Genomic DNA, 25,508 nt, shown 5'->3' with positions numbered 1-25,508 from the left:
GATTCTATGATTCAATTCTATGATCCTATAATAAAGTGCTCCCACTGGGTTGCTGTCAAAATACTGTTGATGGAGGTGTTCAGGACCCTGGGGATGTGGCACTGAGGGACATGGCCGGTCGGCATGGTGGGGATGGGTTGGTGGTTGGACTTGGTGATCTGAGCTCTTTTCCAACCTTAATGATTCTATGATCCTGTGAAATGTCCAAGCACTTCAGCTCTGGCTGCATGAACATCTTTCTCCTAATGAAAAACGTCAGTCTGGGTTGCAGTTTGCCCGTTCTAAGTGTTTTCTTAGATTTATCTTATAGCAACCACAGCAATCGGGTCCAAAGCTGATGCCTAGGGCAAGCACAACCCCTTTATTTACGGCACAACCTCTTTATTTACGAGGCAGTCCATTCGGTCGGCAGGCCTCCGGCGCTTTGCCGTGCGCGGTGAGGGCGCTGCCGTCAGCCGGCAAGGGGCGGCGGGGCCGGGGCCGTGAGAACCTCCGGGGCTTTGAAAACCTCCGGGGCTCTGAGTAGCGGGCGGAGGGCAGGCGGAGGGCAGGCCGAGAACGGCCCCGCTCGCTCGCTCCCTCCGCCGGTCCCCGCCCGCCCGCACACGTCACTTGTTATGTCTCCGCCGGCGGCCGCGGCTCCGCCGGGGCGGGGACAGCGGCGGGAGGGAGGCGGGGGGCGCGCAGCCCCGCCGCGCTGACAGCCCCGCGCCGCCTCAGCGCCGCCAGCCGCGGGGCAGCGCCGGCCCCCCCGGCTTCTATAGTCCGTCCGTCCGTCCGTCCGTCAGCCCGCCGGGAAAGATGTGGCTGAAGCTGTGCTTCTTGCTGCTGTATTTCCTGGTGCTCTTCGTCCTGGCCAGGGTGTTCGAGGCCGTGGTGTGGTACGAGACCGGCTTCTTCGCCACGCAGCTGGTGGACCCGGTAGCGCTGAGCTTCAGGAAGCTGCGGACCATCCTGGAGTGCCGCGGCTTGGGGCACTCGGGGCTGCCCGAGAAGAAGGATGTCCGGGAGCTGGTGGAGAAGTCAGGTAGGGCCGCTTCCCTCCTCCCTTCCCTCCCTCCCCTCGGGCCTAAGGCGGCAGCTACGGCCAAGGGCATCGCGGTGCTGCGGCGAGAGCCCCGGGCGGCGCTCGGACGGCGGCACTCACGGCGGCACTCACGGCGGCACTCACGGCGGCACTCACGGCGGCACTCACGGCGGCACTCACGGCGGCACTCACGGCGGCACTCACGGCGGCACTCACGGCGGCACTCACGGCGGCACTCACGGCGGCACGGCGCTCCGCGCTGCGTCAGCGCGCCCGGCGCGGGCCCGGCGTGACCCCTGAGTGCCCCGAGCTCGGCTGTCGATGGGGCGGCTATGGGGGGAGGCAGGGGCAGGCGGCGTTCGGAAGGCCTCGGCCAGGCTGCCGAGAAATGGTTTCCCATCGGGAGGGGGTTTTTGCTATCGGGTGTGCAGCGCAGCGCTTGGCTCCCTGTGCTCGGCTGAAAGCGAATGTCATCCGCCGTGAAAAACGAGGAGGAAAGAATCCGAGGAGGAAAGAATCCAAAGATACGCAGGCTGGCGGGTTGCTATTTATTATTTAGTTGGGGCCGGTTCCGCGTCCCTTTCCCTACGGATCGCTTGTTTGCTGAGAGGTGTCATCGGGACGGGGATGAGGGAAGCAGAGCTGTGGGATCAGCACGTGCTGTGCCTGGAAAAGTGCTGCAGAAGTTGGTACAGAGCCGTGGAAGTGGGGGGCTGTGGGGCGCCTGGCAGCGCTGAGAGTGGGCAGAGCTGCAGGAGTGCGTGGAAAGTACAGATGGTGGCCCAAAGGGAAGTGGCCCAAAGGGCTCGAGATGGGCTGATGTAATCAGCGTAGTGCCAGCCAAGCAGGACATTGCTGCTTGTAAATCACCGGGCAAAGGGATGCTGTTAGAGAGAGAAAAATCCTGGTGCTCGGTAAGGGAACCAGACAGAAATAAAGAGAAGGGTTTGGATGAATACAGGGAGGGTCACAGCCACAAAATGCTAACTGGCTTTAATAATTGATGTTAAAACTGGACAGCTAAATCTAATTTGCTTGTATTGTTCGTTGTTTATTTATGTTGTTTATTCACTTCGCTGCTTCACCAGTAGGCACCAGGAGGCAATTTCGGTTTTGTTTCCAATCACTTTCGCTCTTTGGCTGTCACGTACTTTCATGATGTCATTATGTTTGGGCTGCAAATGCTGCAGGGAAGTGTTTAACGCCAAACAAACTGTATTAACTGACTTAAAATGTCATGGAAACAACTCTAGTGCCAATAGGCTTTGCAGAATTTTTCTCTAATTTTGAAGTTTGAATTCCATGAATACTTTTTTGAAAGCTCTCAAGTGTTTCCGCTGTAACACAGGACTTCTTTTCCCCCCCTCATTTTGTACGAAGTAGCCTCTTCGGGCAAGGCTTCATTTCTTCAAGTTTAACATATTAGTTGCAAAAATAGCAGTTGTTATTAAGAATGTTAGTAATGATGGCAGAACAAAACATGGGAAGGAAATGAGGTTGTGGGGGAAACATCAAATGATTTCACCACGAGCCCCTTTTATCGCTAGGGTGGAGTTGATGAGAACTAATTCGCAGTTTTGTAAACAGAACCCAACAGCTGAATTGTTCTATGTTGGATTTTTGCTTCCTGTAGGACACTCAACACGTTTTTAGGTACCATATTACTGATTGAAATGCTGTTCGAATGATCAGTGCTAAGGATTTGTTTGTTCCAAATGCAAGTCAAGATACGTGAATTCAAATTGCTGCCTGCCACTGAGATGCCGTTGTTTTCGGATAGGGAGGCTCAGGAGATGTTCATTTACTCTCATGTGTGGTATGTCTCTGTAATCAGAAGCGTTGTCAGATTGTTCATAGTCAGGTCTCTATAGATGGAACTAAAATAACTTTAGTTGCCTTCCTACTGATAAGGGTTTTGAGCACCCATTTAAAATCTACCTAGTGAAACTGCTGCTTTCTGAAATAGAATCACTGTTACTATTAGAATTTGCTGCTATTAAGTAATCTGTCATGATGTTTTAACTGAATGCCTCCAATTGCTTCTTTTTCAGGTGACCTTATGGAAGGGGAACTTTATTCTGCGCTCAAGGAGGAAGAGGCATCTGAGTCAGTTTCAAGTACGAACTTTAGTGGTGAAATGCATTTCTATGAGCTTGTAGAAGACACAAAAGACGGGATCTGGCTGGTACAGGTATGGATATTTTATCGTGTATTTTTATGTATCACATTCTAAGTAAGCTTTGAAGAAGGAATTTTTGAGGGTGGTTAACTAGAAGAAAAATGTGCAACAGGGAGATGGTGGCAGAGAAAAACCACATCAGGGAGAGCACAAGGAGCAAATCTAATCTAAAAATTGAGCAAGACTGAAGTGACAGAGTTCCTATACAGAGAAGAAGAAAACCTATTGCTGAGTGGATTGCTTTTTGAAAACAGATGCTTTACAGTCAGCAGACAAGCAGAGCAGCACACACTTTAGCACACAGACTGCACAAGTACTTGGCCCTGATACTGTGCAAGTTTGTGTATAGTGTGAAGTAAGTGCATTAGGTATATATACTCCCAGTTGGCACAGGAGCAGTGCCTCTGGTCTTGCTCTTCTTTTATTACATGCTCAGACCTGATTGGTTTAAGTGTCTATTTATTTAAGGGGCTCAGAGCACTTTAGCAGTCTCTCTTACCTCTTCACAAATGAGAAAGGTACAGCTTTCCAATCCAGCAGCTTGTTTGCACAGTATGTTCTGAAAACTTAAAGTTTGCCTTTCCCCAAACCTTGTGGGCCCATTGATTTGCAGCGTGCTTCCCCAGGGCTGCATGAGAACGAGAAAATATTTAGGCTTCTGCAGATGAGGCTCTGGAACAATTTATCATCGCTCTTGATAACATATGAGAACATAAGATAAGTAGTCTAGATTAAAAATGTGAAAAAATACTTTCCTTCATCAACTTCTCCATTGGTAAGAGATCTTTTTAGGCAAAAGTTCCCTGCTACCAGCCACATTGGGCAATCAGACTTTTCCACCAGGTAATTCATTGTTTAGCTGACAGCTCTCCTTCTTGCATTAAACAGTTTGTCTGATCTCCTCCTTTCATGTTTTCTATTTAAATTGATTATCAGGATTTAATGACTTTCTGTTACTAGAGCTATGCTATTGCCACCTCTGAAATAGGCAATGAGATGAAGGATTACCTGTGTAGTCAAAATGGCATTGGCATTTTGGAAATGATCGTTGAGTCCAAATTTCAGGTTTAAATCATACAGAAGGGAATCCTTCAAGCAGAGAGATGGCTGTTGAGTGACATTGTGCTTACTGTCTCTCAGCTAGCTGACAAATGTGAGTATGATGTGAAAAAACTCCTCTCCATACAGTTCAAAAGAGTAAAATGTGGCAGTTTTCTATTGTCAGTTGTTTGCTGAATTTTAATGGTAATATATTTTCAGCCAGCTTCATAATAGCCAGTCAGTCAGGCTGCATTTTGATATCTCAGATGTGATGAATGTTGTCATCATCTTGGAAATATTTGCACAGCTATTCAGTTGGTCACAATAGCTGTGGAAAGAAACATTATTGAAATTTACTGAATAATTTACTTGCTGAATGCTGTTGGTCTCTTTCTCCGCAATGGAAACCACTCAAGATATCGAATTTCTTTCTTTCATTTATGCCTTCCCTCAAGTTTTCATCGCTATGTTTTCATTTGTTTCCCTTGCCACGATTACTTCATTCCTGCACTCGATTCTTTGTGTCCTTTCACAGGTTTTTCCCTGCCCTTTTCATGTGCCTTTTCCCCACAAATCTTCCTGTTACCACCTTCCAGTTCCAACTCCTGATTGCTCTCCGTTACCCATTCTCCTTTACCGTTAGGCATACTGTGGAAACAGCTGCTCAGCTCAGAGCTTAGGCAGGGGACAGTGCAAGAGCGAGGATGCTTTATGTAGAGGTTCAGTGACCACAGAGAAGGGAGGAATGGTCTGCTCTGTTGTTGCTGCTGGCTGGGAAACAGAAAGGAGCTCCAGGTTCTTTCCTGACCCTGAATCTGTTCCACAGAGGCTGGGAAAGCAGTGGAGGGAGAGGAATGGTTCTGGCTCAGCTCACACAGTGCTTGTTGGTTGAGTTGGGTTTGGAGATAATCATGATGATGTATCAGAAGATGAAGACTCAGAAGACTTTAATTTTCCAGTATGTGAATGAGATTTCTGGGGTGGCACAAGCTGGTAATTTAATAGCATGCATTGTCTGCAGAGAATGTGAGTAAAATGAGGAAACTACGATTATTTATTGATTTCCTGATAAATTTAGAGGTGAATTTATCATTTAAAGCTAGCAAGACAAACCTGGAAAAAGTCAGAGATCATATACAGGGAAACCAAGTGTTTTGTGGCTGTGTTCCGTTTTCTGGAAACCCACATGCAAAGAATTGAGGTTTGGTGGTACAGCAGTAGTTTGTTTACCAGTGTAGCTGCTAGCAAGTGTCCCATGTTCCTCTATGGGGCTTTCGTAGAGCCTCAGCAGCATGTTCTCTCTCTTATTAGCTCATGATCTCATCACCTTTCCTTTTATGTTTTTCTTCTTGCTTGCCAGCTGCTGTTACGCTCTTCTCTGGCGAGCAGGAAGGATGAACGGTAGCTTCTGGAGCAGAGAATGGTGCTGCTTGGTTTATTGGCAGAGGAGTAACTCAACAGTCTTGCTTTTCCAGGCTCTGCTATGCCTTAATGCTCTCTGGTTAGCCTGTACAAGCCTGTCACATCCAACAGTGTACACAGCCATTAAGACTTTTTAAAAACATCCGATAAAAGATCTACAGATAAAAAAAAATCTTTGAATGAAGATAAAATCTAAATTTATGCTTTTCTTTTGTTTAAAAAAAGACCTTTTGTAACATGGTGTTAGAAAGAAGCAAAGAGATCTTCATTCTTGGCTTCAAGGCAGCAGGACAAACATGTCCAGTAGCCAGCATGGCTGGGAGAGATGCGAAAGATGTGACTATGGGTGGAAAATAATAGCACTGTCTCAGTTGGAATAGATCTTCAAGATGACCAATATGACCAATCCAGCCAACTACCTGACCTGCTGTGTGCCAGCAATAAGCCACGTCCCGTAGTGCCATGTCCACATGCCTCTTACATCCCAGTCTGTTCTGCATCCGAGCTTCATGTTCAAGAGGTGTAATCACAGAGTGAGGGACGTTTGTGTGGAGTTTTGGTCATCTTTCTTCTGTTTTGATTTGCTTTTGCTTGCATGCAGAGTAATTTTCATATTTGCCTTTTCGAATTTGCCAGGTGACTGCTTGTTCTCATTAGAAGGAAATTAGGTATAAGCACTCAGATCATTTAAAATACGTTGTTCAGTGTTTGTGCCATTTTTTCCAGTGGCCCTTCAGGATCATTTACCATAGGATACCCCATTTTAGCCTTCAGTATCCTTCTGGAGATCCTTCTTATCCAGCCAAGGGTGTAGAATACCATCAGCTGAAATGTAATAGTTCTCACAGTGCCTGCATATCTTTGTTAATTCATTATAACAGCTCATTCATTTTCAGCCCCTGCATGTGGAGAGGACTGAACAGAGCTGTTCAGATTGGTGGGTAGAACAGCTTGCCTGCCTTGAAAAACTATGTGTAATTTCCAGGTAGTTAATTGTTATGTGCTCTGATGGATGCACTCTTCTGTCTTTGCCTATTTTAACCAAATTTCTCATCGTTTCTTTCTTGGAAAAGACTAGTTAAAAAAAAAAAAGCAAATAACAAAAAACAAAAACCAGACATCTTTAATCCATAGAGATGGAATGTGAACTAGTTGTGAGTCCTTGGCATAGAGTGACTGTGTGGAAATTCAGTTTCATCAGCACAGTGCAGAATAATAAACTGTGTGTGAGATGTCTTGGAATGAATGAAGGTGCAGACATTCTTGGATCATCATAGAATCATAGAATGGCCTGGGTTGAAAAGGATCACAATGATCATCTAGTTTCAACCCCCCTGCTCTATGCAGGGTCGCCAGCCACCAGACCAGGCTGCCCAGAGCCACATCCAGCCTGGCCTTGAATGCATTCAGAAACATCATAAATAGGCATTTTCCCATTTTCCCATTCTTCTAGTAAGTAACACACCAGGTGAGTTTTAATTAGATGTATTTCTGTGACTTGTCCCAGTATCTCTACTGTTTTATCTGTGGAAGGATAGTAACGTAACAGTTAATGACAAAAAAAAACAAAACAACTATGTAAGACACATAGGAAGCTGAATTAATGGACCAGTGTTTTTCAGCTTTTATATCTTTGTGGATGCTTCCATAGAGCATATGTGCTCTGTGCAGAGCTATGAGGCTGCCTTTGCTCGCTTATCCACTACAGCACCCTGACTGAGTTCCTGGTCCTCTGTGATTCTGGATATCTCAGACTGGAGAGTGCTGAGCTGTGCTGACAGCTCTCACACATGTGTGACCTTACCGCTGCCTTAAATAACTTAGAAATGGGTTTTGCTTTTGGCAAAATCATGCAGGTCTTTCCAGCTTGGCGGTCTGAGTTCCTTCGTGCAGAGATTGCCTTGCTGACTGCTCCTGGGAGGACTGCCTGGATGTGTTTGTGTGCAAAGGCTGATGATAATTCTTGAATTCCCAGGTTTTGTTCTTCCTTGCGATTTAATCTGTGTTACAGCTCCCCAGTGCCCTGTCTTGATGGGTACTTGAAGCTGTCTTTGTGGCCAGGCAGTAAAACCAAATTTTCACTATTTGTGTGTATTCAGAACCTTGTGTGCTCAGTATGAGCAGGTGTGCCTGACACCTGGTGTCTTGGCTAACTTCCAGTTTGGATAATGTTGCAGCTTCCCTTGGTGCTTTCATTTGGATAGCTTTCTCTTCCTTTAATGGCACACGCTCATATCCCATAATGGCTCAGAGATGCTGCCAACATGAATATTTTTCCATCACAAAAATAATAATGTAGAAAACACATGTGCATCTCTGAGCTTCTGTTGTGTCGTGGCGTCTCCGTTCTGCTTTTCTATTTTGTTCCCTTTTTCTCTTAGTGTTCCCATCTCTGGTGCAATGTAACAAATACAAGTAGAGTGGCTCTTAATCAAACGAGCGAAGCACAAGGGTTGTTGAGTAGCAAAGTAAATAATCTGTCAGGATGTTTTTCTCTGTAGTGCTGCTGAGGTTACTGTGGGTTTCTGAGGCCATTGGACTGGGTAATAGCTAGATTTAAGGAGTGATTTTAAAATGTCCTCTTTACAGAGCTGCCTGTCACAGCTCTTCAGGGTCTGTATCTTTGAACATACTGTGGTTTGCTGCATGGAAGCTCTTTCCTCCATCTTGCAATAGTTTTTACACATCAAATGGTTAGTACGTTTCTTTTCTTTGTATGTCTTAACTATCAGAGGAGGAACAGAAAATAATAAGGAGCTGGAATTGGTTAAAATAATGAGTGCTGAAGCACCACAAAGTGTTGTTTGTTCTTCATTTTTCAGTGTCTGACTTTCCTTCTCATGCCTTGTGATGTTTGAATAATTTCCGTGGTGGGTGAGCTTCAAAACTTACCGAGACCACTTCTTGTTAGAAAGGCCTGTTTTGAAAGCTTTGCACAGTGGTGTAAAAGAGATTGAGCAATATCTGATTTGAATGAACAGAAAATAGGAGAGTGCTCAAATGAAGCTTCTGTCCTGTTCTGCTCAAACGCTGCTGGGCTACCAGAACAGGAATCTCTACATATTGCTACAGGAAATGTTTCCTTGAGTCTCTTCAGTAGCCATTACAACTTTTCCTGGTACTTATCCTCTTAAAGTTTCATAGAATAATTGTGAAAAATCCTTAACAATGGCTGGGAAGTTACGGTGCAGCTGCATCAGTGAAAGTTATGAAGTGGTCACTGTGGTGTCTGTGCATTTACCTGAAGGGCTTTCCTTTTGGATTAAGCAAATCGGATTAAGCAAATGACTGTTCACAAGGGTGGATAGTGATAGGACAAGGGGGAATGGTTTTAAACTGAGACAGGGGAGGTTTAGGTCAGATATTAGGAGGAAGTTTTTCACACAGAGGCTGGTGACACACTGGTACAGGTTGCCCAAGGAGGCTGTGGATGCCCCATCCCTGCAGGCATTCAAGGCCAGGCTGGATGTGGCTCTGGGCAGCCTGGTCTGGTGGTTGGTGACCCTGCACATAGCAGGGGGTTGAAACTGGATGATCATTGTGGTCCTTTTCAACCCAGGCCATTCTATGATTCTAAGAAATGTCTCACTGACATTGTCTTATTTTTCAGAACATTTATGTTTCTTTCTCTGGGGTATTTGCTCTTAAAGTCTGTCTGCTTCTTTAATGTCATAACCCTGGCTATTTTAACTTATAGATCAAAATGATTTTATTAATTAGGTTCTTAATTGGCGTCGCCTATTTATGTCCCATGGGACTGTTCTGTCTAATTCAGAGTCAGAAGAACTCTTCCAATGCAAAAGCTACTCACACAACTGCCTGCTGAAATCACCACGATGTTAGTACTTCCAAAGTGATATGTCCCCTATGTCCCTCAATTCAGATTTTCTATTGGCTTCAAGTTACACCAGGGGAGATTCAGGTTGAGTGTTAGGAAGAACTTTCTGAAAAAGTGGTCAGGTGCTGGAATGGGCTGCCCAGGAAGGTGGTGGAATCACCAACCCAGAGGTGTGCAGGAAATGTTTAGATGCTGTTCTGAGGGTCGTGGCTTAGTGGGAAATCTTGGTGATAGGTGTGCGGTTGGACTGGGTGATCTTGGAGGTCTTTTCCAACCTTAGTGATTCTGTGATTCTGTAGTTCTGTGCTTTTTGTTTTGCTTGTTTTCATGTGATATCTGAAATCCATCTTTTTAGATATCTGGTTATATAGTGGGAAGTGGAAAAGAAAACTCAATTGCAAGACATGGAAATTGAGGAGCTCTCCAAGGTGCAGTCTTTCCATCTTTGCTTTGCACATCTTGGTAGCATAACTTACCTGCAGTATTTCACAGTAGTTGCTTGGGAGTCTCCTGACCTTTTGATGTGTTTGAAGAAACTCATGTCTGAGTCTCCAGAGAAAGCTTGTAGATAGATAGAGTCCAACGAGGGCCGAAACCTTCTTTCCTGTTTCTTCTGCCACACTGATTGTTCCACTCATGCAAATTGACATTGACATGAAGAGGAAGAACAGTAGTTCAGATCCAGTCCTCTGGCCTGGGTGAGGAGTACAGTAGGTACCAGATGTATTCCATGCTGTAGGATTGTCAAATGGCATGGTAACTTTGATCCTGTTGGATTCTCTTAGCGCATTAAGATGATTAATGGATTAATTGGATTATCTTCTTTGTATTATTTGTCACTCTGACAGGTGATATTTTGCAGAACGTGAACGCAGCTAATAACAAGAAGAACTTGAAGGGCTTGTATTCCTGTAAATGTCATAGATGTTACCCAGCAGTGCTGGCTGATCTCATAAAATATACTTGTTTTTTTTTCCTATGAGCTTTCTCTTGATTTCTCCAGTTGGAGTGGAACAGATGGCAAAAAGGGACCTTCTTGATTAGTGAATTCACCTCTGCTAGGCTGTGGAGTACGTGTGTATAAAATACCTTGCTCTTTCTTTAAAATAGGTTGTCTGTGTGTGGTACTCCTGTTGACTGTTCCATTCGTCTTGGAAATGTGCCCTGACTTTAGGCCTGAGGGTATTCATGGCTAATTTGTTCTGATTGTGCTTGAATTGACATTGCCCTTCAATTCCAGTGACTCCAAATGCCTACCTTGCTACTCCCAGTGCATGAAATCAGTCAAGCAGTTTGCTTTTGCCGGGTGTGATATTTCCTAGTGCTTGCTTATCTCACACTAGTTACTACTGATGCCATACAGCCCTGCTGGATCAGCTGGCAGCCCCACGCTTCACATCCTGCCGTGCTTTCTACCTGATGAACTCCCTGTGTCCTGTTTGCTATTGATTTCAATTTCATTCCTGACACTCTGCTTTATGAGTTTTGTGCAGCTCTTCCTGTATGGCATTACAATCCTCTTTTTTCCCTGTGCTCCCCAGCTGTGTGTCAGCTGTGAATGGCTTTGGGCTTTCTGCAGGAAGGGCAATAATAGGGACATATACTGACCAGATCTCTGAGAGAAATCTATTAAGAACTCTGTTAATATCTTTCTGGCATTTTGATATTTTCTTGCCTCAGCCAATTTCTGATTTACTTTCTGATGATTTTATTTTTTTTACTCATGACAAAAATTGATCCCCATTTTAACTGCAAGCTTCCCATGCAGCACATTACTAATGCTTTACCAAATTGTGAAAAGATGACTACCTTTCCTTTGTCTTGAAATCCAGTTCACTGTCTCCAGGAGAGGATTGTTTTTTTTAACTCTCATCTTAAGCAGGAATGATACAACTTCAGTAATTCCAACCTGAGCAATTGAATGATTCCATGCTGAAGGGGGTGGGAAATTCAATCATCTCTGTGCCTTTAAAATTTGCTCTGCAATTTGTTGAGATCAAAGTAGTGGGATAATTTTTTTCATTTGCTCTTAAAAATAGTAACTAACTTCCCATCAGAGTGCAAATCACCGTGACGTTGGTTTTATAAGAAAGGTTTGCAGGTGGATCTGTAATTCTTTGTGCTCGTATTACAGTTCTGCTTTGTCTGATTTGAAGTGCATGATATTATTTGAGTTATGTTTCCATCTTCAGGTGCCATAAACATGCTAGCCTGTCCCCAGCCAGCCATCTACTCTTCATCTGATAACAGAGACAGAGCACTAAGTTCATTTTCGAGACAACTTTTCCCCCTTACTTTAAATACAAAATTTGGATTTCTTTGATGCCTCGAAGAACTTGCAGACCTCTTGTGCATTCACTTACCTGCTCTCCTCAGCCACAGTTCTTGTCAGCTAACTGTCTTATCTGATGAAAATTCACACTTCTTAAATCAGATGTGTTGGAAGTGTTTGCAAGTTATCTTTAGACTGGATTACATTGTGGTTGCTTACCCTGTAGTTGACACCCTCTTCCACAGAGATGATGGAGTACTGTGTTCAGTGTTGGGCCCCTCTCTGCAAAAAAGATGTGGAGGCCCTGGAGTGTGTCCAGAGAAGGGCAGTGTTGCTGTGAGGGATCTGGAGCCCAAATTTTATGGGGAGCAGCTGAGGGAGCTGGGATTGTTCAGTGTGGAGAAGAGGAAGCTCAAGGGAGACCTCATCGCTCTCTGCAACTCCCTGAAAGGAGGTTGGAGCAAAGTGGGAGTTGGCCTCTTTAAACAGGTAACAGTGATAGGATGAGAGGGAACAGCCTCAAGGTGCACCAGGGGAGGTTCAAGATGGATGTTAGGAGAAAGTTCTTGTTAGAAAGAGTGGTGATGCATTGGCACAGCTGCCCAGGGAGGCGGTGGAATCACCATCCCTGGAGGTGTTCAACAGTTATACAGATGAGGCACTGAGGGACATGGCTTTTTGGTGAGGATGGGTTGAACTCAGTGAGCTTAGAGGTTTTTTTCAACTTTATGATTCTATGATTGCTTTCCAAAGTGCCTCTGTGCAGTGAACTCCCAATGCTGTCAGTGGGCGTTGCCTACAAGGGACAGCTGCAACAGTCATCTTTGGTTGTGTTGTTTTTTGGTAATGAAGACATAAAAAAAAGCATGAGCTCAAAGCATTTTGCAAAGTGTGCAAAACCATAGGAAAGTTCTCTCTATTTGGTTATGAAACAAAAATTGCCAACTCTACCCTTGTCTTCCAAAGTAACTTTCTCCAAGAGCACAGACTTTGATAGGATGGGAATTAGAACCACACAATCATAGAATCTTTAGAGATGGAAAGGACCTTTGAATGCTATCTAGTCCAACTCCCCTGCAGTGAACAGGGAATCTACTATTAATCTAGCCTGAAAATCAGGCAGTACCAACAGCCAGTGTGACAAACACAGTGAGACATACTGATGACCTGTCTGCAGCACTTCGCATTCTCTGGGCACTGGCAGTGGTATTGTAGTGTAGTGTAGTGAGAAGGATCTCCTAGCAGTTGGCCCAAAGAGTAATACACTTTCCAACATTTTATTTCAGTACTTCTTAATAAAATGTAATGACTCCTCACTACGCCAGGTGCCTTTATTGTGCTGTAGTAGCTTTGGGGATTTTTTGATATAAATGTCTTAAGTTGTCTTTAGGAATGTGGCCTCTTTGGCTTGAAGTATACACAAGAAAGAAATTGAAAATACCCTGTAGGTGATGTGAAGAAGCCTCAATAACACAGCAGTGTCCCCAGCTGGTTGTCTGGGTGCCTGAAGGTTACACTTAGCCAGCCCATGGGCAGGCAAGCTACGTGATGTCTGCGTTCCGAGAAGAGCTGGAAGGATTCCCATCTCAATCTTCAACTGTGATTTTATTTAAACGCATCGAGCAGTGCAATCTGTAGCTTCAGTTTAGCTTCGTGTCTCTGTATAGGACATCCTGTGCAGTAAATCCATTTACTTTCAGTTTCTGAATGGATGCTATTTAGCACAAAGCAGATACATTTTTGAGTCTCAGAGGCTAGGCATGCTTTCCAGCCCAGTGTCTCAGCCTGTACACAGTGAGCTCTTCATCGTGCTGACAGCTTAACTTAGGGAGGAGAGCTGATATTTCGGGTTATGAAGCCCAGAAATGATTGGGAGCAGTTTAATGGTGGGTAAACAAATACCTAACGAATAGAAGTTTTAAAACTTGGTTTAAAAACATGTTTCAAGTGGTTGCCAGTCAGCTTGTGGAAGCATGTGAGGCATTTCTAAAATAGAAACTGTGACAGCTCATGGAATAACACATGATCAGGCATGTCATTCAGCATTAGCTGCCAGCAGCAGGCAGGCAGGTTCTCCTTTTTTTCCCTTTCCCTGTACAGTTATTAATCAGTCCTTATCCTTAGCTTCTACAGGTGTCAGCAACTTACATGTAGATAACCAGAAGTACTTCTTTAATACAGTAGGTTATGGCAAATTAGACCTTGGGATCTATCACAGTGAATTACCATCTTGGAATTGCAGGTGGGACATGGGAGTTGGTGGAACAGTCACATAACCTCATGGACTGAGTCACCAGCACAAGATTTTTGGGTATTATCTGAGAGTTTAATTATTAGTTTCCACTTCTCAGAGGTGGTTGATGGCAGAAGAAGCTGATGTCAGGTACAGACACTTTACCTTTATGCGTTTTATCTGCATTGAGACAGTGTTTCTTTGGTATGTTGTAAGTTAAAATGACAGTGTGCTTTTTTGCCTCTCTGCACAAAGAGTATTTCTGTCTTAGAGTGTCACTCACCAAAGACACTCAGTGCAACTGTGTTCTGTGTTCCTATTGTATTGTCTAAGGGAAGGGGAAGGTGGTATCAAGAGTGTCCAGATCTCTCTTTTCATGAAATTTGCTCTTTATTTTGGAAAGCCAATTTACTGTGATACTGAATTATTATCTTTTTTTGGCAATAGGTCATAGCAAACGACAGAAGTCCACTGGTGGGTAAAGTCCACTGGGAGAAAATGGTGAAGAAAGTATCAAGATTCGGCATACGTACTGGCACTTTTAACTGTTCCAGTGACCCCAGGTATATTCTTAAAGGATTATCCAGAATATTTAAGGCTGAGCTGTATTCCAGCAGCAGGGCTTCCTGCGTTGTAAAAGCAGCTGTGATAGAAGGTGCTTTTATTTATATCTCTGCTAAAGTCTCTTCAGAATTCTCTGCTACATTATTTATCAGCATCATAAACACAGGTCTGCAGCTTCCTAAAACACTGTGGGGGAAATACATGATTAGACTGTGTAGAGCATCATACAGCAGTGGTAGAGAATGAGTAGAAGAACCTGGCCTTAGGGCATTCATGGACAGGAACTGTGCTCGCTTAGAATGAAGTTGAATATAGCCCATATAAGAGAGCTCTGGGTTGTAGAGATGCCTTTTTGCCATCTGGAAAGGAGAAACACAGGTGAGCACAAAGCTTCAAAGCAGTCCCTACTTCTCAGGATTATTGCTGTCCTGTTCCTTGACAAATGTATGCATGCTTCCATATAAACATGAACACACCCTTTGTCAGCAGACAGCGTGCTGTGCAAGATTCTCTGTTGTTTACATATGATTTCAAATGAGGAAGAAAAGCAGAGTCAAAGAAGCTATTAATAATCCTGTGCTGCTGCAAAAGCAGTCGTTTTACGGCGTTTTGCTGTAAGCATTTGCTTCACATGACAGGAAATCTTGTCTAGAATTTTGGTCTGGGGATTATGCATGCATCTCATGTATCTCAAATGCTAAATGTTTACAGAAATTGCAAAATTAATTGAAAGGGAAGATTCTTAGACTTGACAGTGTTTAGAGAAATAATCTTATATAGTAAAAGCATTGATACCTGAGTATCTTGAAACTTTGGCAGTGTTTCTCTTTGCATTGCTCCTAATTAGCCTCAATTTTATCATAGAATCCTCATGAGTTCATCCCATTTCAGCCTCTGCTAGTTTTTATGGTGAGCTCTCACCACACAGGTTGGGCTGCCTGCGTCCTTCCAAAATGGCCCCAGTAAAAAGTGCACACCCTTCTCACTTCATTGAAGCAGCTGTCAACATGCCAGTGTCCTGTTAAATTCACTCTGCTGCTGACTGGCAAAACTAGGTTGGAAGGAAGCACTGGGAAAAGTTATCTGAAAGCTACAGGACATTGACTTGCATTGTAATGTTTGGGGTTTTTTTTGGCCAGAATGCCTATGAAAAATAGCTCTACTACCAAAGCTCTGTGGTGTAGACAAAAAAGTCTACTTGCGTACTTCTCAAAGCCAGTTCCAAGGCAAGGTGACTTTAATGGTCTAGAATTAAATCGGGAGGTTGGTGGCCCTACATGTGGCAGGGGGGTTGGAGATTCATGATCCTTGAGGTCCCTTCCAATCCTGGCCATTCTGTGATTCTGTGTGATTCTGTGTAATGTGTGGCCTTGTTTATAATAACCAATGAAAGTGAACACTGTTCCTCTTTCAGCATTTGACACATGCATATCTGCTTACGGCTTTCTTGTAAGATAGATAACAAAAGAGACAAAAGATGGAAAAAGAGATAACAGATGTGTTGTAAGAGTAAGTGCTCTCTGTCAGAGACGATTGGATGCCTGTATTTCATGCTGTTATCTGTAAGAACTCCCAGGTGTTCACCGTGTCTAATTTTTGGGCTCATTAAGGAGATGTAAGGACTGCAGCTGCAGGAGTATACAGCTCCATAATCTAACTTGCCATTTTCTTTGCAGATACTGCAGGAGGAGGGGCTGGCTGAAATCCACCCTCATTATGTCAGTTCCACAAACCAGCACCTCCAAGGGAAAAGTAATGCTTAAAGAATACAGCGGGCGCAAAATTGAAGTGGAGCACATTTTCAAATGGATCACAGCCCACGCTGCTTCTCGGATCAAAACCATTTACAACTCTGAACATTTAAGAGAAGAGTGGAACAGAAGTGACCAGTACCGTGTGAAAATATACTTATTTGCCAGCCTCGACCAGCCTCCAGCCTTCTTCTCTGCACTAAGTGTAAAGTTTACCGGGAGAGTAGAGTTTATTTTTGTGAATGTGGAAAACTGGGACAATAAAAGTTACATGGCAGAAATTGGTATCTACAAGACACCATCCTACATACTTAGGACTCCTGAAGGGATTTACAGGTATGGAAGTAATGCTGGTGAATTTATATCACTGCGTGCCATGGATTCCTTTTTGCGCTCGTTGCAACCAGAAGTTAATGATTTATTTGTTTTAAGCTTAGTTTTGGTTAATCTGATGGCTTGGATGGACCTGTTCATTACGCAGGGCGCTACTATAAAGCGTTTTGTGGTTCTTATAAGCACTTTAGGGACGTATAATTCACTTCTAATTATTTCCTGGCTACCCGTGTTGGGTTTTTTGCAACTACCTTACTTAGACAGCTTTTACGAGTACAGTTTAAAACTCTTCAGGTACTCTAACACAACTACATTGGCTTCTTGGGTAAGAGCCGACTGGATGTTCTACTCTTCACACCCAGCGCTCTTTCTCAGCACATACCTTGGCCATGGTTTACTGATTGATTACTTTGAGAAGAAGAGAAGACGCAATAACAACAACGATGAAGTCAATGCTAACAATCTCGAGTGGCTCTCAAGCCTGTGGGACTGGTACACCAGCTACTTGTTTCATCCTATTGCTTCCTTTCAACACTTCCCTTTTGACTCGGATTGGGACGACGACCCAGATCTGTTCTTGGAGCGTTTGGCCTTCCCTGATCTCTGGCTTCACCCTCTGATACCAACAGATTATATCAAAAACTTACCAATGTGGAGGTTTAAATGCCTCGGCATCCATTCGGATGAAATGCTGGAAACCCTTCAAGACAGCGAAAGTGACTCAGACAGTGAGAACAGAGAGGTCTTCAGCAGTGAAAAAGACATCTCGGAGGAAGATGAGCCAAATACATTTCATAGGCCCAGGGCAGGAGCGCCTCACTGCCGTGCCGACAGCTGTTCTTGTGCCAGTACATGTTGTCACAAGGAGCCTTGTGAACGGAAAGCGAGGTCGTACGGGTCGTACAGCACCGCAGACGAGCCAGATTGGTCAGCGTGGCCCCCTGAGATGTTGCACTGTACAGAATGCGTGGTGTGTCTCGAAAACTTCAAGAGGGGCTGCCTGCTCATGGGCTTGCCGTGCGGCCACGTGTTCCACCAGAATTGCATTGTGATGTGGCTGGCAGGCGGGCGGCACTGCTGCCCCGTCTGCAGGTGGGCTTCTTACAAAAAAAAGCAGCCATACACGCAACCACAGCCTTTGTCCAACGATGCTCCGTCTTAGCCGTGTGTCCGTGTCCTTCATCAGCTTTCGGGATATTACTGCTTGCCTTTTAAATGTTAGTCACTTAAAAGATTACGTGGTTTGAAGTTTTAGTTTAAATGTTAGTGCAGTGAACTAAAATATACACGATGCTAACGTTAATGGCAGAGTTATTTGGTTGCCTTGTGTGTTGAACTGAATGCGTTCTTACCGTACAATAACCTCTTTCTTTTCATCATCCTGAAACCCAATGCTGTTTTTGTAAGCACAAAATCAAACCTCCACCAGAAGCGTGTCCCAGCAAACGTTTACAAGTGAGGATATGGGGGGAATCTAAATTCTAACCGGAGATGATTGCTTAATTTAAGTGTTTCTTATTTTAGAGTCTGTTCAGCACATCCTTGTTGAATAATGTACGTTATAAGACAGTACCGTTTAAAAAGAGATACGTGAAATAAATTATTTTAAAAGGAGATTTGTAATGTTAATTGTTTTGATAAATATTTTGTGTGTATAGTTACAGATGTCTTGCTGGTCTGATTTATCTGTGAAGACAATAAAAATATAACACAACTTTTGTGACTAATAAATCATCTCCTAGGGATGCTGGAATTCATTTCTGTACTGTGAAGGTAGCTGTGGTGTCCCCGTGCGTTGCAGAGGAGTTGGAATAGATGGCCTTCAGAGGTCCCTTCCAGTTTGAAGGATTCTGTGATTCAATGAACCACTGGCCAAGCAGAAGCCAGTCTCACTGAGGTTCTCTCCTTGATCAGGGGTTTCCTAATTGATCACAGATTGCTTTCTCAGACCCTCTTCCGTACAAGCTGTCTCTAGTATCTCATCTGCAGACATCTATGAAGGCTTCATGGTCTCCAGTCTCAAAGCAAACCATCATGAAGCAGCAGAATGCCATGCAGTGACTTGAGCACCCCGTTAAGGTAGCACGTTCCAGATTCCAGGTGTCAGTGTTCTGCAGTGATTTCTGATTGCCTGGAGAAGAGTAACGGCTGTTTGATGCCATGAGAAATGGGGTCTGGTTTCTTTGTATTTCAGTAAGAAACTGCGCCTTTGGTTGTGCCTTTCAGGAATCACCTGACTGCAAATTCGATGAGGAAATTTTGCTTTGTCTCCTCCCCAGTTCTTGCCCATGTGGTACAAAAGGAGGACGATTAACGAAGGCAGTGAAAAGCATAAACACAGGTGCCAGTTGCAGTTCTGATCTATCTCTTTACTGTGCCTCTAGAGACATTTGGGACGTGAGTGCTCACAAAGCCATTTGGCACTGTTTTATCCATGCAGGGGACCTGGACACGTTTGTTCTATCACCAAATGTTTCACACCTCCCATCAGCAGGTGTCATCGCAGGAGGACATTCCTAATAATCAGAAGAGCTGTTTTGAACAGTGCTTCTTTTCTCATATCCTATCGCAGTGTTGAAGTCGGGAGGTAAAAGGGGCATCACCAGCCCTGTTGTACTGCAGAAAGTGTTTTTATTCCGGCAGAGGGCTGTCAGTTCATGTCCTTCATCCCTCGTTACTGAGGCGGAGCGGTGGAAAGGCTCAGTGGGGGCACAGAGCGTGTCAGCTTGCAGTGCGCGAAGCACCATCACACTGAGCCGTGTGCTTACTGTAAGCAGCTCCCAGCCTGCTTGTATTGCTGCACAGCACTTGGGTGGTTTGCTGAGCACCACGAGGGCACGTTGCTACAGCGCTGTGTCCTCGGGGCACCGCGTGCTGCTGGAAACCCAACCCCAGCACACAGCCCGTGCCAGGCCGTGCTACTGGGCGCTGGGTCAGCTGTATTTGTGAACTGCTGTGCACACCTGTTCCAGCTGAAGACTTTTAATGACCTTGCTTACTCTCCTGATCCAATTCTTCTGATAAATGACAGAAAGTGCTGCTTAATTAGCAGAAGAGCCGTAGAGGGCACTTCCATATGTGCAGATAATTACAGCCAGTGGATGGGAATGACTGAAGGGTTTGTCCCCCTGTGCCTGTGAACCCGTGTTACATTAATTGCCGTGATCCAGATCCTGCTGGATGCATCTGCTTCAAAATCCACAGCAGCTGTCCTGGTGGTCCCTGCAGGAAAGAGAAAGCAGTGTTGTGTCTTTATATTAGGAAATGCTCGTGTCCTGTCCGCAGAGGCATCCAAAAGGAGCTTACTGCGAGCTTCCCCCAAACAGTAAAAGCAGGGAGCAGAGAAAAGGCCAGGCCTAGAGCAAGGCTGGCAGTTGCACTGTGAGTTTGCATGGCCCTGCTGGCTGCCTGGTGCCAGCATTGGTGCCCTGTCCTCAGTCACGAGGCTGCTGACCACACTTTCAATGACGGCTGCTTTCCTACGCTGTTTTTCCTGCTCTCTGTTCCCAGAGGAGAGCTCTCCTTTCCAAAGCGTCCTCAGATCTGCTTTCATTCTGCTCTAGGTTTCGGATAAGGGAAAAAAAGACAAAGGTGGACTGTCCGCTTCTGTGACTACGATTAAAATGGCTTTCTGTGGGAACTGGAAAACAGCCACAGAATCATAGAACCATAGAATGGCCTGGATTGAAAAGGACCGCAATGAACATCTAGTTTCAACCACCTGCTATGTGCAGGGTCGACAAGGGTAAGTATAATTGTAAGTCATCACAGTGAGATGAAGTTAACAGCACTTCTATATTCCTGAGCTTCTGCAACCTTTAAACGTCGGCGGTTACTCTGGTGCCACAGGAGGGCACAGGGGGCGGGGCTTACGTGGGGCGTGGCCAATTGGATTAAGTCTCTCCCGCACGGCGGCGCTCAGAGCGGAGGTACGCTCATGCGCAATGAGGCCGGGCGGTGGCCATCGGCGCATGCGCAGAGGGCCGTGCGACGCAAGGCCCCGTCAGCGGGCGGGGCGGGAAAGGTGGTGCCGGGCGGGCCGGTTCCGCCATGGGACTCTTCGGCAAGACCCCCGAGAAACCGCCCAAGGAGCTGGTGAGGGCCCGGCGGGACCGCTTCGGGCGGCGGGAATAGGGGTGCGAGGCCGGGAGGCGGCGCGGGCCGTTGCCGTGGCAGCGGGGGATCCGACGCCGAGCCCCAGGGCTGCGACTCGGCTCCTCGGCCTCGCGGGCAGCGGCCGCTTCCTGAGCGCTTGTGTCCCGCGGTGCTGCTGTGTGGAACCGGGGCGCTGTGCGAGGCACTGAGCGCCGTGTGAGGGGCTGCGGTCAGCGGTGATGGCTGCGATGGGCGCTGCGGTTTGGTGTGAGTGGTTGTGGGGAAGCGTGCAGGATAGCGTCCTTCCTACAGCTGGAGTCCAGCTAACTCTCGCACTTTCTCATTTTGAGGTGAACGAATGGTCCCTGAAGATAAGGAAGGAAATGAGAGTCATTGACAGACAGATCAGAGGTGTGTCCTTCTGGCTTTTCTTTTGTGTGTCCCTGTCTTCCTCGTCATAGAATCACAGAATGGCCTGGGTTGAAAAGGACAACAGTGATCATCCAGTTCCAACCCCCTGCTATGTGCAGGGTCACCAACCAGCAGACCAGGCTGCCCAGAGCCACACCCAGCCTGGCCTTGAATGCCTCCAGGGATGGGGCATCCACAGCCTCCTTGGGCAACCTGTTCCAGTGCCTCACCACCCTCTGGGTGAAAAACTTCCTCCTAATATCTGACGTAAACCTCCCCTGTCTCAGTTTAAAGCCATTCCCCCTTGTCCTATCACTATCCACCCTCATAAACAGCCGTTCTCCCTCCTGTTTATATGCTCCCTTCAAGTACTGGAGGGCCACAATGAGGTCTCCCCAGAACCTTCTCTTCTCATGGCAGGGGTAGGGGCTGAAATCGAATAACCCAGGGTTAGTTACTGCATCTGGAATGGAGGAATAATGTGGTTCTGGGGCTGAGTTGGTCTGTGATACAGAAATGTCATTCTGAAGTTCTACAAGTAAAATGTTCTATGTAACCTGAAGTGTTTTGCTGAGATATAATGTACCCGTGTCCCATCTGGTAGGATGAATTTTACTTATCCAAAACTTTGCACAGACTGACTTAACGAATGGCGTTGGTGCAGTCTGGCACTTCTCATGCAGATGCTCTGGGGGTACAAAGTGTCCCAAAGAGCACACAAAAATGGGAGTACTTTCCTTTTCATCATGGATATTTTGCTTTTATGTTCATGACACTTTTGGAGATGTCTTGAAAAACAGAGGAGCTGTGTGTTATTACACTGCTATTTGCTCTCTTTGGTTTGCCTTCCCAGATTATTTTCTTTGAAAATACACTCTAGCAAATGACTGATATATTAAATCCATAGCAACCTGTAACTATTGGCTGTGCATCTTCTTCTGTACTTCAGATATTCAGAGAGAAGAGGAAAAGGTGAAACGGTCGATAAAGGATGCTGCCAAAAAGGGGCAGAAGGATGTGTGTGTGATCCTGGCCAAGGAACTGATCCGCTCTAGGAAGGCTGTAAGCAAACTCTATGCCTCCAAAGCTCACATGAACTCTGTTCTCATGGGGATGAAGAACCAGCTTGGTAAGAACTTCTAAGCCCCGGTGCAATGACTCCCCCCAGCTCCAGAGACAAGGGCTGAGTTTCCATTTTCAGAAGGTCATCTGTAGGATGAGTTGAGAGAGATGGAATTTGGACGCAGGCTCCTCTTGTTAAAGGGAGCTGATTCTGGGGGGGTTTCAGGACCTGGAGAAATTCCTCCTGTACCTGGTTTTGATGGCTGCTGCAGTTCTGAGTTCCCACATCCAGCCAGGATGGGCGCTTAACTCCCATCAGTGGCATGTACCAGCACACCATAAACACACAGCTTTGAACGAACATCAGCAGCACTCGGTCCTAATCCTCCCCTCTGGGGTTGATGAGGACTGAGATCCACGAGTAGATTGCATCTATGTGATCTGACATTGCAGTGAACTGGCAACAAGGAGGCAAGCGCCCAAACTCCAGGTTAGTAAGCTACTGAAACTTAACATTTCAAAAGTCAGATGTGACTCCACACATACCTCATTCAGCAGAGATCCCATTCCTGCAGATTGGGATTTCCTTTAAAAGGAAAAAAGCAGAGCAGCCTCCATGTTCCTGCTACTGGCATCTTCATTGTACTATGAATGTTCTGATGTGCTGACCAAGCAATGAGAGAATGTAGAATTCAGTCTGGAGTTTGTATTGTAGGCTGTACGTTTCTTTTAAATTGCTTAAATGCAAGTTTTTATCTGCACAGGGAGGATATAATTTCCTTCCTTTTGGTGACACGGGAATCACTGAAGTTATTCTATGTCTCTCCTTCACAGCTGTCCTCAGAGTAGCAGGTTCGTTGCAGAAGAGCACAGAAGTCATGAAAGCTATGCAGAGTTTAGTGAAAATCCCTGAAATCCAGGCGACCATGAGAGAATTGTCCAAAGAGATGATGAAGGTAAGATCTGTAACACACACCAGGCGTGGGTGAACTGGGGCTGGCTGTCCAGTGAGCTGAAGCACTGTGCAACTTCTGAACAATTTTACCATTATACACCAGAACGCTTTGGCCATGTGGTGCTTGCAGCCCTGTAGGGAAGTATTTTTAAATGCAGATGGGAAAGAAGGGAAGCTTATGTCAGACACAAATTTTACAGCCTGTTATATAGCTTAGGCTTTATGACTGAAGCACATGAAGTACAGATGCCTTTGTGATGCAAACTTGCATTAACCTGGGTTGTAGATGCTGTAGATGTTTCAGTGCACAACAGAAATGAGTAACAGCTGCAGGGTGTGAATGTGAGAACATGCATCTTTCATCCTCGTTTCTTACTGCTTTTCCTGTGCGCCAGTTGTACAGATACAGGCTCAGAATGTGGGTGGGTGTGTTGGCTAACCCTCATACAAGCAGCCAGTCTTATTCAGAAAAGCTTAAGCAGTGGTTGGATGTCCTGGATGGGATGGGCATCAGACTGGGATACTCAGACTGGGAAATGACTGCTCTACAGTTTCCAAAGGCATCACCCGCTGTCTTCTTGTTCCTGTTAGGCTGGTATCATAGAGGAGATGCTAGAGGACACTTTTGAAAGCATGGAGGATGAGGATGAAATGGAGGAGGAAGCAGAGATGGAAATTGACAAAATTCTGTTTGAAATTACAGCTGGTGAGTCTCTGTGGGCCACCAGGAGCCCAATGAGTCCAACTGCCCCAGCCATGAGGGCCTGTAAAGTCAGACAGCTGTTGGGTGTTACTTAACAGTGGCTGGCAGAATTATTGAAACACCTGTACCTAAAAGCTGCTGATAATTAAATTACAACTTAATGCTCACTAAGGGCTCTCTTTATGTTGTTCACAGGAGCCTTGGGTAAAGCACCTAGTAAAGTCACAGATGCTCTTCCAGAGCCAGAACCCATGGGGGCAGCTGCTGCTGTTGACGAGGAGGAAGACATTGAAGCAATGCAGTCACGATTGGCTACCCTGCGTAGCTAAGGAGGAAATGTACAGTTTGCCTTTTTTCTGCTATGGGATGTTCTGTCTTCAAAATGCAAAACTTAATATGTGCAAATATTTTATGTAATATATTTTTTTCTGCCTGAGTCCTGTATTCTCCAAGAAACTACTGTAATATACACTTCTTCTTGGGGACTGCAGTCTCAAGAGATTATTTTCCTCTTTTCATTCAGCCTGTCTCAGGTGGGAGATGATGGTGAAAGGGCAAAGGTCGTGTAACACTATGTATTTTTAGGTATCAGGTCTTGAAGTACATTCTTAGGGAAGGATGCTTCTTGAAGCTAAACAGCACTTTGGCTTAATCAGCTACCAAAAACCTTCCGTGGTGTAAGGTCTTTGTTTTACTGACTGACTGACTCCAGATTTTTATTAAAGCTGCTCTTAAAGTGATGCATGGACACAGCTGCTCATTTGCACCTCTTCAGATGTTTCACCTTTAACAGCTCCCTTTTGGGTCTACAAAGCTAAAGAAAAGCTTTCATGCTGGAGCAGCTGTTAAATAAAAAGAATGCCTGGACAGAGCCAGAAGAGGAGGTAGGCACAGGAAGAAGCAACAGCTTGAACAACTAAGCATAAACAGCATGAAAATGATGAGAAAGGAGGTGGCAGAAGTAAAAGGCAAGCTGTGGCACTCATGCTGCACTAAGCATAGTGGCAGCTCTTCTGCCTGTGGCTGGGTGCAGTTGATCAGAACAGATCCTGGCCAAATACTGAAAAATGTAACTAACTGAAGATCTATAAAATGAAACCTGGTACCCACAGAGCCCCCAAGGAGAACAGTTGTGGCCCAACACTGCTGAGCAGCAGCATCTATTATCCACTCTGCTCATCCAAACCCAGTAACAGAATACAGCAATGTTACAGGCCAGCACTGAGCCTAATCTTCATCTGACACTGGTACAGACACATTGCAGTAATGATATAAACAAGGATGGCTGCTTGAATTTATCTCATTATTGTGGTGGGGGGGTAGATCCCACGTCCCTTAGAGCAGCTTGAAGATTCTGCAAGGAAGGTGGCTCTGCTGTAAGAGTTCTTACAGCAGGCTGGAGAAGCACCTGCTCACAGAGAAGAACAATTTTATTCCAACCTGCAGTTGCCATTTGTGCCGCCTCAGCTCCTTGCTCTGAAATTTCATAAAAAGTCACATTTCAATAAAGCCCACTGAGCTTGAGAAGAAGCCCCTCCCTCTTCAGTTTTAATTAATTTCATTGTAAAGAAGAGTACTGACAAATGCTCAGAACGCCATTCTGTATGTGGTATCTTAACACT

General features: G+C 45.3%; 2 protein-coding genes and 1 long non-coding RNA gene across 3 annotated transcripts; 2 read left to right on the top strand and 1 right to left on the bottom strand.

Annotated features, from left to right (window-relative positions):
- Nucleotides 1-360: 360 nt before the first annotated feature.
- Nucleotides 361-1,839, bottom strand: LOC146544539 (uncharacterized). Its single transcript, XR_014883258.1, has 2 exons — nt 1,136-1,839; nt 361-1,011 (listed from the first exon to the last, which is right to left on the bottom strand). It is a non-coding gene; the product is annotated as an uncharacterized LOC146544539 (long non-coding RNA).
- On the top strand, nt 802-18,403 carry RNF103 (ring finger protein 103). The gene is made up of 4 exons (XM_085223685.1): nt 802-1,027; nt 3,079-3,218; nt 14,460-14,575; nt 16,253-18,403. Exons 1-4 carry the CDS (start codon nt 802-804, stop codon nt 17,820-17,822), a joined length of 2,052 nt encoding a protein of 683 aa, XP_085079811.1. The 3' UTR covers nt 17,823-18,403.
- A 2,197-nt stretch (nt 18,404-20,600) lies between these two features.
- On the top strand, nt 20,601-24,626 carry CHMP3 (charged multivesicular body protein 3). The gene is made up of 6 exons (XM_031553237.2): nt 20,601-20,755; nt 21,106-21,166; nt 22,116-22,295; nt 23,063-23,184; nt 23,775-23,889; nt 24,082-24,626. Exons 1-6 carry the CDS (start codon nt 20,711-20,713, stop codon nt 24,213-24,215), a joined length of 657 nt encoding a protein of 218 aa, XP_031409097.2. The 5' UTR covers nt 20,601-20,710; the 3' UTR covers nt 24,216-24,626.
- Nucleotides 24,627-25,508: the final 882 nt, after the last annotated feature.

Source organism: Meleagris gallopavo, chromosome 4 (assembly GCF_905368555.1).
Source record: "Meleagris gallopavo chromosome 4, MGAL_WU_HG_1.1, whole genome shotgun sequence".
Classification (NCBI taxonomy): domain Eukaryota; kingdom Metazoa; phylum Chordata; class Aves; order Galliformes; family Phasianidae; genus Meleagris; species Meleagris gallopavo.
This window is presented reverse-complemented; position numbering and strand designations above follow the sequence as displayed.